This window comes from Thalassophryne amazonica, chromosome 11, assembly GCF_902500255.1.
Source record: "Thalassophryne amazonica chromosome 11, fThaAma1.1, whole genome shotgun sequence".
In the NCBI taxonomy this organism is placed as follows: Eukaryota; Metazoa; Chordata; class Actinopteri; order Batrachoidiformes; family Batrachoididae; genus Thalassophryne; species Thalassophryne amazonica.
In genome coordinates, this window is record NC_047113.1 from 55,166,453 (window position 1) to 55,182,503 (window position 16,051).

The following is a 16,051-nucleotide window of genomic DNA, read 5'->3' on the forward strand; positions in this document are numbered from 1 at the left end:
ATGGCACATCGTACGGACGGTGCGGGGGAGTCCAATCCTTGCTGAAGACGTCGCAAGATCGTGGTACTCAGGCACTGCCGTCAGATTGGGAGGGACTTTGACCTCTCCTTAGCTTGTAAACCGGGAGGAACCGAGGATCCTAAACACACCCGATGGCAGGTTTCGCTCCACTGAACCACCACCCCAGACGGCCAATCAATCCGGGGATTGTGCTTCAACATCCATGGGAAGCCCAAAATCACGCGGGAGGTAGAAGGAGTTACAAAAACTCAATCTCCTCCAGATGGTTTCCAGACACCACCAGAGTTACTGGTTGTGTCTTGTGTGTGATTAAAGGGAGGAGGGTGCCATCTAGTGCCCCACCTGCAATGGCGAAGGAAGCGCCACCAGAGGGAGCCCTACCTCCCTTGCCCATCTGCTGTCTAGCAGATTCCCTTCTGACCCGTGTCCACCATGCTGGGGCTTGAAGGGTTAAATCCCCACTCAGGATTAACTGGGAGTCGTGTGGCAATCTGTGTGTGTCCCACGTGAATGTTTTGACCCCCCTTAGCCCAGTCTCTGAGGGTGGTTGTTGTTGTGGCCGTTTGGGGCAGTTTTTCTGTATGTGCTCCTTCGAGCTACAGAGAAAGCACTCCCGTGGACCAGCCTCCTCATTTTGGCCCTGTGCATTTCCCTAACAATGTCAACAGGGGGAGCTGTTGCCCACGGAGCGCTGCGGCTGTGGAGCGTGGGGAGGGCGGCCCCTTTTCGAACCCGGAAGGGAGAGGGACGGCGCGTATCCGGCCACGTCCTTCGCCTCGCTCCCGACGGCGTTCCTCCAACCAATTGTCTAACTGTATAACGAGATTGATAAGCCCATCTAAATCCCGAGGTTCCTCCTTAGCTACCAGATGCTCCTTCAGGACCGATGACAGTCTGTTTATGAAGGCGGCGTGGAGCGCAACGTCATTCCAGCCGGACCTCGCAGCCGCGATGCGGAAGTCGACTGCATATTCGGCTGCGCACCGGCGCCCCTGTCGCATTGACAGCAGCATTGTTGAAGCGGTCTCTCCTCTGTTAGGGTGATCAAATACTGTTCTGAACTCCCCCACAAACCCAGTGTATGCTGATAACAACCGTGAGTTCTGTTCCCAGAGTGCCGTAGCCCAGGCCCGTCCCTTACCCCGAAGCAAGCAATAACATAAGCCACCTTGCTGGCGTCAGACGCGTACATCACGGGTCGTTGTGCAAAGACGAGCGAACACTGCATCAGAAAGTCCGCACACGTCTCCACACAACCCCGTATGGCTCAGGGGGACTTATGTATGCTTCAGGGGATGGTGGGGGGTTTGTTGAATGACCAGTGGAATGCTAATACCCGGCACCGGGTCGGCAGGAGGAGGAGCCGCAGCAGCGCTCTGATCGCGCGCTTCCACCTGTGCGTTGAGAGCCTCCATCCTGCGATTAAGGATGATGTTTTGCTCGGACATCAAATCCAGCCGAGCGGTAAAGGCGGTGAGGATTTGCTGCAACTCACCGAGCACGCCTCCTGCAGACGCCTGTGCACCCTGCTCTTCCATTGGCTGTCCAACAGATGGATGACGCCCCTCGGGATCCATGACGCTGGCCGAGATATCCTGTTGTGAAAGTGTAGTGACATGGACCCACAACAGGGGGCGCAAATGAACGGTCAATAGATGAGCCAAAAAGTAACAATTTAATGTTGTGAAGGTGCACAACGAATACACAGACAATCTCAGAATATGATTACAGTCATCCACAAAGGTGACGTGTGGGCAGGCTCGAGGATAGAAGACGTCTGTCCTGAGAAGAGCCGGAACCACACGATTCTGCCACCACCGAACCTGTGAATCTGGAGCCCAAGTCCCGAATTCCCAGGTGATCACCGTCCCGACTGTCGGATCTGGTACTGGGCCGCAAAGAACAAAGACAGTCAAGTGTGGGTGTGTGTACACCCAGTAACAACAACGGTGGGGAATGCCACTCCACCTCTCCCAATATGCTGATGATTTGCAGTGATCCCTCGAGGAAAAGAGTGCCATCCTGCACTCACTCAGCCTCCACAAAACAAGGACCGGTACGCCTGCAAACAACTCACAATGTACAGATTATAGGTAAACACAAATGGCGAGGATATTACCTCCATTGAGTACGATATCTTGGCGATGAGTTGGAGATGACGTCTGGGTTTTATGGAGTGAGATGATGAGAAATGAGTGACAGCTGTCGGAAATAATGAGTAACAGCTCACTCCCGGCTGTGTCCTGGCAGCAGCGCCTCCCGTGCCTGAAGCCCGCACTTCAGGCAGGGCGCCCTCTGGTGTGGGCCAGCAGTACCTCCTCTTCTGGCGGCCCACACAACATGTCTCTGTATGGAGGACATGAGCTGAATCCGTCAGTATCCTCTGAGCTGCTTTCAGAACAGACTCTTCGTAGAGTGAACTGAGGGACGATATGTTTCTTTCCAATTATCTTCATTGCATTGTCCAATTTGTCTGTTAAGTTTTGTTTTAAGTTGTACAGAGATTTGCCGTCCAGGCAGTCATGCCATATCTGACTAGGCTCTCTAGAACTGCTGGTAAAACAACAACATTATTTTTGATTGACTCCATACAAACAAAGTCTGCGGAGGAAGTAGAGTCTCTGATGGAGTCGAGAACACAGACTATCCACTGTACAGTCCAGCTGAGAGTGTTGTCTATGTGCAGCCCCAGTACTTGTATGAGCTGACCTGGTCAATAGGAGTACCATGTATGACCACAGAGTATGGTCCCCAACAGTCCTTGGATCCAGAACCTTTCCTGGTTTTGTTAGCATTTAAAACCAAGCGGTTGTCATCACCCACTGCACAAAGTGTTTCACTTCAGAGAATACTTTGTTGGACTTGAATCTTTGTGCAGTAGGCACAAAATGGCTGTGTCATCAGAAATTTAAAAACAAAGTTATTACAATAGTTATTTGTACAGTTATTGGTATAGAGATGAAGAGGACAGGAGAACTAACACAGCCTTGTGGTACACCTGTGCTTGATGGTTTGAGTACCGAAAGAGTTCGGTTAACTCTGAATTGTTTTGTAACTATTAGTTAAAAAAGAATGATACCTCTAATTAAAATGGTTGACATTCATTTTTTTTAGCTTAGACACGCAACAGGTATGGTTGTAATGTATTAAAGGCTGAACTGAAATCAACCAGTAAATCCGTGCATACGAGGTCTGTCCATAAGTATAGGTCCTTTTTATTTTTTCAAAAACTATATGGATTTCATTCATATGTTTTTACGTCAGACATGCTTGAACCCTCGTGCGCATGCGTGAGTTTTTCCACGCCTGTCGTGACGTCATTCGCCTGTGAGCACTCCTTGTGGGAGGAGTCGTCCCCCCTCGTCGGAATTCCTTTGTCTGAGAAGTTGCTGAGAGACTGGCGCTTTGTTTGATCAAAATTTTTTCTAAACCTGTGAGACACATCGAAGTGGACAGGTTCGAAAAATTAAGCTGGTTTCAGTGAAAATTTTAACAGCTGATAGAGATTTGAGTGATTCTGTCGCTTTAAGGACTTTTCACGGTGCGAGACGTCGCCAGCGCTCTCAGGCAGCGTCATCAGCCTGTTTCAAGCTTAAACCTCCACATTTCAGGCTCTGTTGATCCAGGACGTCGTGAGAGAACAGAGAAGTTTCAGAAGAAGTCGGTTTCAGCATTTTCCGGATATTCCACTGTTAAAGGAGATTTTTTTAATGAAAGACGTGCGGACGGATTGCAGCGTCGCTCGCAGCCGCCGCGAGCTCCGCACAGGAAAAACACCTCTGCTTGGAAGCCTTAAGGACAAGTTGGAACATGTCCAGCTGTAAACAATTTCTCATATACTCACTCCACTGAAAGCCATCAAAAGCCAACTGGATTTTACAAATGGTTATCAACACGGAGGTGTTTTTCCTGTGCCGCCGCGCCGCTCGTGCGTCCCGACGCGCGGACCCGTCGCACGTCTTTCATTAAAAAAATCTCCTTTAACAGTGGAATATCCGGATAAAATGCTGAAACCGACTTCTTCTGAAACCTCTGTTCTCTCACGACGTCCTGGATCAATGAGCCTGAAATGTGGAGGTTTTCAAGCTTGAAACAGGCTGATGACGCTGCCTGAGAGCGCTGCACGACGTCTCACCGTGAAAAGTCCTTAAGCGACAGAATCACCTCAAAATCTCACCCCCCCCCCCCCCCAAACCCCCCCCCCCCCAAAAAAATCAGCTGTTAAAATTTTCACTGAAAACCAGCTTAATTTTTCGAACCATGTCCACTTCGATCTGTCTCACAGGTTTAGAAAAAATTTGATCAAACAAAGCGCCAGTCTCTCAGCAACTTCTCAGACAAAGGAATTCCGACGAGGGGCTGGACGACTCCTCCCACAAGGAGTGCTCACAGACGAATGACGTCACTGACAGGCGTGGAATAACTCACGCATGCGCACGAGGGTTCAAGCATGTCTGACGTAAAAACATATGAATGAAATCCATATAGTTTTTGAAAAAAATAAAAAGGACCTATACTTTACGGACAGCCCTCGTATGCAGTAGGATCTTCCAAGTGCTTAAGTGGAACGTGGGTGAGAAGGTTCATTTAATCATTCCCAAAAGCTCGATTTGCTTTTGTTGTCTCTTAGCCTGTGTGTTCAGAAAATATCACATTGAAGGCTCTTTGTAAGAATTCACTGTACAAAAACACAGACATGAAGACATGAAGATATGTGAAACTGAATGGAACGAAGCATGTTTAAGAGCACAGAAACAAACAATAATACAAGACTTAAACTACTTCAATACAAATGGCTAACAAGGACATATATAACTCCTGAAACACTTCACCATAAATTGTGGGAACCATATTTGAATATTATATCTATGAAATAGGAAATACAGAAGTCATCTCTACATTATTATTTATGCATTTTCCTTTTTGTTACTGCTGAATAGTGATATTTGAGTGGATTGTGATAAATTGCGCAATGTAAGGTTTATATGTGCACAAGTATGGATGTGTATATGTGTGTGTGTGTGTGTGTGTGAAATGTACTGTTCTTCTTGTATATTGACATGTTTATATTGTCAATTATTCATATTTATATCTTTGCAAGAAAATTTAATAAAAACTGGAAAAAAAAAGTTGACACACAGACACAAACGTATTCACATTGTGCAGTTACTTTTCCACTTTCCATTTCAGGTAACTTGTATGTCCTTGGAAGTGAGAGGAAACAGGAGCACCTCCAGGGAACCCAACCCATGCAAACACCAGGATAACATGCAAACTCCACACAGAAAGGGCCAGGTCGAGTATCAACCCAGAACCTTCTGCTAACCACTAACTATTGCCAATATAATATATAATATAATATAGTCTGTCTATATGTGGCCCTGATAGACTGGCATCCTGTCCAGTGTGTACACCACCTCACGCCCTATGACTGCTGGGATAGACTCCAGCCCCCCGTGACCCTTATTTGGAGTAAGCGGGTATATAAATGGATGGATAATATAATATAAAATATAATATAATATAATATAAATTTACGCATTTTATGTACTTGTATCTTGGATCTGTCCCTCAGCAAATTTGTTTTCTTTGTTGATCATTATATGCAATTGTTTGTTGTTTTTTCCCCCTCTTTTCTGGTATTTATATTGTATTTACATTTTACAATTTGGTTTTCTTTCACTTTTGATACGTTTCTTACCCTGTGTGCTGCTATACAATGCTGCTGGAATTTCAATTTCCCTGAGGGAGTCTTCCCAACGGATTAATACAGTTCTATCTAATCCATTTTAATCTGATTTGATCTAATATAATTTAATAAAACCTGGGGGGTGGAGTTCAAAGTAGCCGTTAGCGCCCCGCCCTCTTCCGGATATGACGCGATGCTACAAAGGATGTTAGCCTTGGTTAGCTTGCTAACTTACTAAAAGTAAACAAGTGTGGAAGAAAATGAGATGAAATTAATCCGCGCGGAAAACTAGCATTTCAGCTATGAAGGAAGATAAGGAAAACACTCGACCGAAGGAGAAAAGGATGGAAATAAAATGTGAAGATGGAGATAAGTCGGAAAAGTGCAAGGAAAAGAAAGAGGCCATGACAAAGGTGCTAGTTTGCTGTTTGCTTGCCTTTTACTTATTGACACTTGGTTTGCTTACAAGTGCAATAGAAGTGACTTCGCGGACCTTACTTTGTTTTCACGCAGTGTTACTAACTGAAGTGTATTATTTTAGATTGTGATCAGACGTTTACCCCCCAGTCTAACCAAAGAAGAGCTGGAGGAGCAGCTACAGCCGCTTCCGGAAGTGGACTACCTGGAGTTTTTCTCCAACGACACCAGGTTTAGTTGGACTAAATTCCTTTTAGTCAGTGACTGTCAAAACAATCTTACAGAGCTCTGGTTTTCAGACGCTGGTTACTTAACGTCATACAGATTTAACGGAATAACGCTGTGCTGACAGCGCACAAACACGGCTTTCTAATCGCTTTGATTATGTTCATGGCATATTGGCACTTGGAACTTATTGTTAGTTGTAACCCCTGCAAATAAAAACTGGAAACTCGGAATCACCCTATCTGTGCATCCATCTGTTCATGAGTCTTGTAAGTGCAGATCCTCCTAATTTTCTCTGTGCTGTTTCCAAATCTTTATACTTTCCCTGCCAGCTAACTAATGTAATTCCCCAGATTTGTTATATTAACAACTAGATCATCTGTGTTATCACCATGGACCAATGTTGAAGTGTGCTGTTGGGAAATCTAAAAATCACAGTTACATAGTATACAAATAATGAATGTTTTTACATTCTTTCAATGGAACAAATATTTAAATCGACGAAAGCTGGAATGGAACATTCCATTCATTATTTGCTTTATGTAATGGCTAAAATAGATCCTTGTCATCTGATATTTATTAATTTATAAACAACAAAAAGGGGAATTGCATTTTGTGTGTATCACTGGTGCTTTGACATCAACAGTCCAACATGAACTTTAAGTAGGAGTCCAAAATAGTTCAGTCAATTTGGAAAAAAACAGTTAAAAAGTTCATAAATAATTCTGATGATGTAGTTTGTGATGCTGTGCACTGACTTTGTGTACTTACAAAAAAAAAAAAGAAGACTTCAGTCGAAAAACCCCGTCAGAAATTTGTCCAACTCTTCATCCTAACTTCATCCTCTTCATCCTTACAGCTCTTCATGCCTCCACATGGCTTACGGCATAGTGGATTTGTTTTTTGTGTGTGTGTTAGAAGAATTAGTGCCGTCAATTAGCTCCTTCAAATTGTTGTCTGTCAGCAAAACAAACTCCGCCATGTTTAGCTAAACACCACCTCCACTAGTGGGCGGTGGTCGCAGCGTGCAATGGTACAAAATGTATGGCACCAAATTTGCACAGTAAATAGAACGGTAAATGCAATGCAACACAAATGGGCCGAATAATCCATGTCACATGACATACAAAGCAGCAATCAAATGACAAGGATCCACTTAGCCGTTATATAATATGGGTTTCCAGTGTTCTGACTTTTTAAAGTCAAATGAAATGTAGACAGTCAATAACTGATAATGTTAAACATAGCTGCATATACTAAGTGCATGAGAAGGATCTTGATGTTTCCCTGTTTCTGACGATCTGAGGCAGGCATTATAGGCAAACAAAAATGATATTGACATTTTGGTTTGAATATAATGTGCATTTTTATTCTATTCATTCAGCCTTTATCCCCATCTCTTCGCAAGGGCTTACATTAATTTTAAAAAGCAGGAGGATATCGTTCTCTTCAGAGATCGATTTGATGGATACGTATTCATTGACAACAGAGGTAAGAACAACATACATTTCCAGTTATGTTGACATACGGGTGGATTTTAAGCTTAATTTATGCTCACATGTTGATTTCCTTGAACAGGACAGGAATATCCTGCTATTGTTGAATTTGCGCCTTTTCAAAAGACTGCCAAGAAAAGAACTAAGAAAAAGGATGCAAAATGCGGCACAATTACTGAAGGTAAGAATATTTACTGACACAAATAAGTATGGCTGCAGTGAATAAATAGTATTATGATCAGTGTGTTTATTTGATTTATTTTTATTCACATGTAATCAATTATATAGATATATATATATATAGATATATATATATAGATATATAGATAGATAGATAGATATGATGTGTGTATATATACAAAAAAGAAAAGCAACAAACAAAAAACATTTAATTTTGATCTCCTAAAGTTGTTTAATGCTTCAAATTGTTTTGTGTGTCCATCAGTCAAATTTGAAAATATACCCAATTTGCAATTATTTTTAAAAAAGAATGCAAGGGAGCAAATGTTCATATTTAAAAGGTTAAAGTTTAGTGTTTCCCCTTGATGAATGCCTTCCAGCATTAATTATTAAATTATTTTTCTGTGAGTGGACTAATGTAATGTAGGTGTGTTTTGCTCAGTTACAATAAAGAAATTAAAGTTGTTTAACAGGACTTTTTTTTAACTGTTGTAAGTCTGTCACTCTTTACAGCAGTTGTTCTTGTTATCTTGTGCCAGAAAACAACAGTTCTTATATTTATTAGTGGTGATACGTACATGTCTGTCATGGTTTTATACATATCCCAGTTTCAAAGTCACGGTATATTCAAATCACGGTACATTCCTGTCACATTTCTTTGTACATGTTTAGTGAAGTCGACTTGCACAAATTAAAACATGGAGAAAAAAAAAGTTACTTGAAATGTTCAACAATTGGCTTGAGGATCTATATTTTCCACATCCTGAACGTTATGGCGGAATGTTTTAAATCGGATTTTGCCCAGGCACATTCAGAACAAACATATGAACATGACAACATAATTCATATTCAATGTTGCAGATTGATGGTACACAGCCCATGGTTTGGTCCATGCAAATTATTGCACATATTGTAGTGAGGTTGTTTTTTTTTTTTTAACCACTAATATTGATTTTTTTTTTTTTTTTTTTTTGATAAATTAAAAAAAGTTGCTCCAATTAAGTGTAGTTTACATGAGATCTTCTATACACCCTATTTATGTTTGGCTTGTTTCAGATCCTGATTACAAAAAGTTCCTGGAATATTATAATGGAGATGAAGAAAAAATGGCCTCAACACCCGAGACAATGTTAGAAGAGATTGAGGCAAAATCTAAGGAATTTGTAGGTATGTAAATAGTACTTTGAGGTTAGAAAATATTTGTAAAGTATTGAACAGAAGTTCAGACTTATTTTTCTTCACACAAGCCAAAAGAACAACTCCTCTGCTGGACTTCCTGAAGAATAAGCAGGTAAATGCATAGTGTGGAACAAATGATGGTCTGTGTTAAATACGCAAACACCAGCCTCATGTCCTGGTTTAACTTCATTCAGAGAATTAGGGAAGAAAAGAAAGAAGAGAGAGAAGAAGGGAGTTGGAGCGGAAGCGTCTGCGCGATGAGGAGCGTCGCAAGTGGAGGGAGGAGGAACGACGCAAGCGTAAAGAGGCAGAGAGGCTGAAGAGACTTGAGAAGCCGCTGGAGAAAGAGAAGGACCAGGCTAAAGAAAACCAAAAATTAAGGTGTAGTGTCACGGAGAGCAAGATTTTCATTGAGGATTTTCAACAAGTACCGGTGGCTTTAGTAGTTACCAGACCTTGGGCTTGGAAAATGGAAGACACCGATAAATGTAATTTTAGTCTCCATGTAATTTGAAAACTGCATGCATGTTGACAGAGATGGAGAAAAATGTCTACTTCAGCTACATTCACACACAGTCCTTTTTGCAGGGTTGTGTGGACATGTTATGCTACCTTCTCATGTTGACGGTAGACAAACAGTCATGGTTGTAGTTATAGCTGATTTCCAGTTGTCTGCAGCGGCAGGTGGTAATAAATTTTTCACTATTAAACGACACAGGCAGTTTACTTCTCTGAAACATACAACAGGTTTTTACCATTTTGCACAGTGTCACATTAAAACATGGAGCTGTGGCACTGATGGTTGCTTTAAAAGTTAATTTATTTTGAGGTTATGGATTCATTTCTCTGTGTAATATCACAATAAATAGTCCATCACTTGCTGCCCATCTTTTTTCCTTGTTAAAGATAAAAACATCTAATTTGTCCATGTACTAGTGGCAGGTGTTGTGTTGTTACAGTGTTCACAGCCTGTGGTGGCAGAAATTTCTGTTATCCTCTTACTGAAAACAGTGGAACATCTGGTTTACCGTCTGTCACTTACACCTAACGTTCGTGTTTTGGAATGTAACAGCTGTTATTCAGAAAATATTTTATTTTTCTGATTTAGTACATTTCTGTGGTAAATCTCTCTCTGTCCCTCACTGATTCCATTCACTGTACCACGCTGGACCATCTCACTCACTTTATTTTTCTTTAGCACCTAATGTCATACAAAACCCTTTCTGCTGGGTTATTTGTTGTTAGAACACAATTGTTGTGAAACTGTTGAGAAGCAGTGGTTGTCGCTCTGGCAACCATGCCGCCTCCTAATTTCCATCATCCATCCAACAGGTGGCAGATACTGTATGTCTGTGGGATATTACACAAGCAAAACAAAGTTGTTGTTATTTATTTATTTATTTTTAATATCTTGTGCTTCATGAGTTCATTTGAGTTGAGTGAGTTTATCCTCATTTCACGACTTTTTAATTTGGAGACATAAAAGATGACTGCATTTATTAATTCTGAGTTCTCATACTGAAAAACTGAAGCAATGGAATCATTTATCAATGTATTCACTGATGGCATTTTACAGGGAACATGTAAAACTTTTGCAGAGCCATGGATCATTTCATTACAATCATTTTACAGCTTCTTAGGAAGCCAGACAGGGCTGAAGATGCTGACTGTGAGAAACCCAAGGAAAAGGCCAAGAAACCAAATAAAGACGAGAGGTCCGTGGGCGGTGCTGACCTGAAGAGGCGTCAGAACAATGAAAATAAGGATGATCGAGGGCGGGTGAGACTAAACACTGTTTACTGTCTGTAGAAAGACTTGAACAGAATGCTTAAACGAGATTTGTGCCTGACATGCAGACCGGATGAAGACGGGCGGAAGGATTTCCGAGATCGCGACGGTGATCGCGACAGGGAGCGGGAAAAGGAGCGACGGCAGAGAGAGAAGGAGCGCCTCAGGCGACAGGATGAAAGATCGGCGAAGAAGGAGAGAGCGCAGGATGGAGAGATGCCTGTAGGAAGCGGGAGGAGGAAGTGAAAAAAGAAAAGGAGCGAGTTTTGGAGAAAAAAAAGCAGAAAGCGCAGCCAACTCTGCTCACAGTGAGAAGACGGAGAAGCCCGCAAAAGAGAAAAAGGAGGAGAGCTTTAAAGAGAGGCGGCTTCGAAACAAGGTAATGAACCCCTGACCTTAAATCAACAAATGGTGTGTGCGATGTTTTAGGTGGTCTGTGAACAGCATCATTTGTTTGTGCTCAGGATCGTCCTGCAATTCAGCTGTACCAGCCAGGGGCCCAGGAGCCGCAATCGAGCAACCGCCACGGAGGCGATGAGTCCTGCGCCGCTGAAAAGAAAGCAAACCGCCGAGACGCAAAAGTAGCTGACAAGGGAGAAGACTGAGCAGAGTTTCTCTACACAGCATTTATGTTTGGCGAGGAGAAGAAGGGTAACGACTGTGAGGTGCAGAGCGGCGGCGTCTCACAGGGTCAGCTCGCTGCTGAAGTGCAGCTGCGTTACCTCAGGCAGAGGGGGGATGCAACGTCACAACCTCTCAGTGCCTCAGTGGGACCAGTTTTAGCTGGTTAGGACAGGGAAGGACAACATTTGTTCATGTTGTCAGAGTCTCATTGTTGGGCACGATAGGTGAAGTCGAAGCTCTGTTTTGTTCTTTTGGACCACAAATATCAAAAGTGACCTTATTTCCTGTTTGTTATATCCACTGCAATCTTTCAGTTGTGACAGTCCTCCTGCATCATTGCACTGCCTTTGGTTTTCCCTGCACTTGGAGTTTACAAAAAGAAATGTTTGTTGCCTTTTCACCTCATCTATGCAGAAATTTCTTTTGACTCTAGCTGCTAATCTCAGATGGTCCAAATTCAAGTTGCCTTTTACATACATAATGATTAAAACTGTGTCTGTAACTAAAATAGTTGTAGTCTTGTCGACACAACTGTTGTGTTATGCCTGATTACCTGTGACCAGGCAATTGTGTGTGGTTCATTCATTCACACATGCGTCTGAGGAGAAACATCCTTTGCCGTCTGACTTCCATGTGACATTCACAGCTGCATCCAGGCTTCTGTCCAATGATCAAACTGTGACCTTCTTTCCTCAGCACCAACACATCTCCCCTCAGAACTTTCTGATGCACTTAGCTGGATACAGTGTGAAAAACCTCACTGTTGTGATGCTAACATAGTTAATTTGACTGTAAAATAAGTTTTTGGAAGTGTACATTTCTTTTTATCTCTGAAAATGTGCTCATGTTGGCCATCAGACAGATGTCAGCTTTGGAAATTAAAGAAACTGACAAGTTCATTTCAGCCTACATCAACGTCAAAGTCACATGTATCTTAAGAGCAGATGTGTCCACATTCTTTCCTTGGAAGTGGCATCAATTAATGTAGAATAGGTCAAAAGTAAACATTAATTACATACAGTTTCAGTAAATGCATTATATTTCTTAGAAAGTTAACATTCTAAATCTTTAAGTAAATTAAATATAGTACTGTTTAATCTGCTTAGGCAGGGATCTATTAATTTGTGGAGAGTTTGTGTCAAAAACAAAGTGTCTGTCTACCTGACGGATGAGCACAGCTGCAGTTTTAATAAATCATTCATCCAGCATCCACTTATCGTCCTGCGGGTGGCAGACACGTCTATGGAGATTACGTAAGCCAACAAAGCTGCTTTTCTGATTAATCTCGTGTATCATAACTGATCAGATGCAAAAGGTTTGTTCTCATCCTGCAAGATGACAGCATCTGTTGTTTGCGACTCGTGCTTATTCCTTGCATTTATAGAAGTATATTATAGAAGTAATTCATTATGTCCACAACATTGGTGCAATGGTTGGGTGTGGCCTAATATGAAAACTTAGATTGGGGTATATCAGGAAAAAAATAGTGTGCCCCGAAAGTATTCACAGCTCTTCACTTTATCAACATTTTTTGTTACAGCCTTATTCCAGTATGGAGTAGTTGTTATTTTTCCCCCTCAAAATTCTACTGGCAACACAATATAATGACCACATGAAAAAATATATATATTTTTTTTTTTAATTTTTGAACATTTATTAAAAATAAGAAAACTAATAAATCACACGTACATAAGATTCACACCCTTTTCCTCATTACTTTGTTGATGCACCTTTGGCAACGATTACAGCCTCAACTCTTCTTGAATATATGCCAGAAGCTTGGTGCACCTATCTTTGGGCAGTTTTGCCCATTCCTCTTTGCAGCCCCTCTCAAACTCCATCAGGTTGGATGGGGAGCATTGGTGCACAGCCATTTTCAGATCTCTCCAGAGATGTTCAATCAGATTCAGGTCTGGGCTCTGGCTGGGCCACTCAAGGACATTCACAGAGTTGTCCTTAAGGCCACTCCTTTGATATCTTGACTGGGTGCTGAGGGTCATTGTCCTTCTGAAAGATGAACCGTCACCCCAGTCTGAGGTCAAAAGAGCTCTGGAGCAGGTTTTCATCCAGGATGTCTCTGTACATTGCTGCATTCATCTTTCCCTCAATTCTGACTAGTCTCCCAGTTCCTGCCACTGAAAAAAACATCACCACAGCATGATGCTGCCACCACCATGCTTCACTGTAGGGATGGTGCCTGGTTTCCTCCAAAAATGATGCCTGGCATTTACACCAATGAGTTCAATCTTTGTCTCATCAGACCAGAAAATTTTGTTTCTCATGGTCTGAGAGAACGTCAGGTGCCTTTTGGCAAACTCCAGGCAGGCTGCCATGTGCCTTTTTTCTAAGGAGTGGCTTCCGTCTGGCACGCTACCATACAGGCCTGATTGGGTGGATGCTGCAGAGATGGTTGTCCTTCTGGAAGGTTTCTCCTCTCTCCACAGAGGAATGCTGGAGCTCTGACAGAGTGACCATCACATTCTTGGTTACCCTCCCTGACTAAGGTCTTTCTCTCCCGATTGCTCAGATTGGACTGGTGGTCAGCTCGAGGAGAGTCAACTTCTTCCATTTATAGATGATGGAGGCCACAATGGGACCTTCAAAGCAGCAGAAATATTTCTGTACCCTTCCCCAGCTGATACTGCTCACACAGTAAACACTTCTTTGTTACCAAAGTCCGTTTTTATATATAAAAAAGTACATGTCCTGCAAGGTTCGCTTTGGTAAAAAGTTGCAATTTGAATTACTGGATTTATCCAACTTTGATTGGGTTGATATTTGTTTATCTGTTTTACTTACGTTTCTGTCAAAAGATCCATCTTACATTTACAGTCTTTTGAGGATTATACAACTCCTGGCAAAAATTATGAATCACTGGCCTCGGAGGATGTTCATTCAGTTGTTTAATTTTGTAGAAAAAAAGCAATAACAGACTGACACAAAACTAAAGTCATTTCAAATGCAACTTTCTGGCTTTAAGAAACACTATAAGAAATCAAGAAAAATAATTGTGGTATCATAACGTTACTTTGTAGACCAAGCAGAGGTAAAAAAATATGGAATCACTCAATTCTGAGGAATAAATTATGGAATCACCCTGTAAATTTTCATCCCAAAACTAACACCTACATCAATCAGATCTGCTCGTTAGTCTGCATCTAAAAAAGGAGTGATCACACCTTGGAGAGCTGGGTGGCACCAAGTGGACTGACATGAATCATGGCTCCAACACGAGAGATGTCAACTGAAACAAGGAGAGGATTATCAAGACCTTAAAAGAGAGTAAATCAGCACGCAGATGTTGCAAAAGGATGTTGGTTGTTCAGAGTCAGCTGTGTCTAAACGCTGGACCAAATACAAACAACATGGGAAGGGTTGTTAAAGGGCAAACGTACTGGTAGACCAAGGAAGACATCAAAGCGTCAAGACAGAAAACTTAAAGTCAATAGTTCTCAAAAATCGAAAAATGTACAACAAAACAAATGAGGGAACTAATGGGAGGAAACTGGAGTCAACGTCTGTGACCGAACTGTAAGAAACCGCCTAAAGGAACTGGGATTTACATAGTAGAAAAGCTAAACAAAAGGCATCATTACACCTAAACAGAAAAAAACAAGTTACAATGGGCTAAGGGAAAAGCAATTGTGGACTGTGGATGACTGGATGAAAGTCACATTCAGTTGATGAATCTCGAATCTGCATTGGGCAAGAGGATGATGCTGAACTTTTGTTTGGGTGCCTTTCCAGTGAGATTGATAAAGATGACTGCCTGAAGAGAACATGTAAATTTGCCACAGTCAGTGATGATATGGGGCTGCTGTCAGGTAAAGGCACGGGGAGATGGCTGTCCATGTACATCATCAATAAATGCACAAGTTTATGTTGATATTTTGGACAATTGAAGGATGTTTGGGGATGATGAAATCATTTTTCAAGGATGATAATGCATCTTGCCATAGAGCAAAAACTGCAAAAACATTCCTTGCAAAAAGGACACATAGGGTCAATGGTCATGGCATAGGGGTCAATGTCAATGAGCAGATCTGATTTGATGCAGGTGTTAAGTTTGGGGGATGAAAATTTACAGGTGATAGGGTAGGGTTAGTTTATGTTGATATTTTGGACACTTTTCTTATCCCATCAATTGAAAGGACGTTGGTGATGATGAAATCATTTTCAAGATATATGCATCTTGCCATAAGGAGCAAAAAACTGTGAAAACATTCCTGGCAAAAAGACACATAGGGTCAATGTCATGGCACTGCAAATAGTCCGGATCTTAATCCAGTTGAAAATCTTTGGTGGAAGTGGAAGAAAAGTGTCCATGACAAGGCTCCAACCTGCAAAGCTGATCTGGCAACAGCAATCAGAGAAAGTTGGAGCCAGATTGATGAAGAGTACTGTTTGGCACTCATTAAGTCCATGCCTCAGA

General features: G+C 42.0%; 1 protein-coding gene across 1 annotated transcript; it reads left to right on the forward strand.

The window, feature by feature from the left end:
- Positions 1 to 5,952: 5,952 nt before the first annotated feature.
- On the forward strand, positions 5,953 to 11,349 carry LOC117520569 (regulator of nonsense transcripts 3B-like). The gene is given in 10 exon segments (XM_034181882.1): positions 5,953 to 6,123; positions 6,252 to 6,358; positions 7,737 to 7,843; positions 7,931 to 8,029; positions 9,085 to 9,195; positions 9,276 to 9,319; positions 9,402 to 9,426; positions 9,429 to 9,588; positions 10,840 to 10,986; positions 11,062 to 11,349. Coding segments are annotated over 9 exon segments (870 nt in total). The 5' UTR covers positions 5,953 to 6,012; the 3' UTR covers positions 10,946 to 10,986; positions 11,062 to 11,349.
- Positions 11,350 to 16,051: the final 4,702 nt, after the last annotated feature.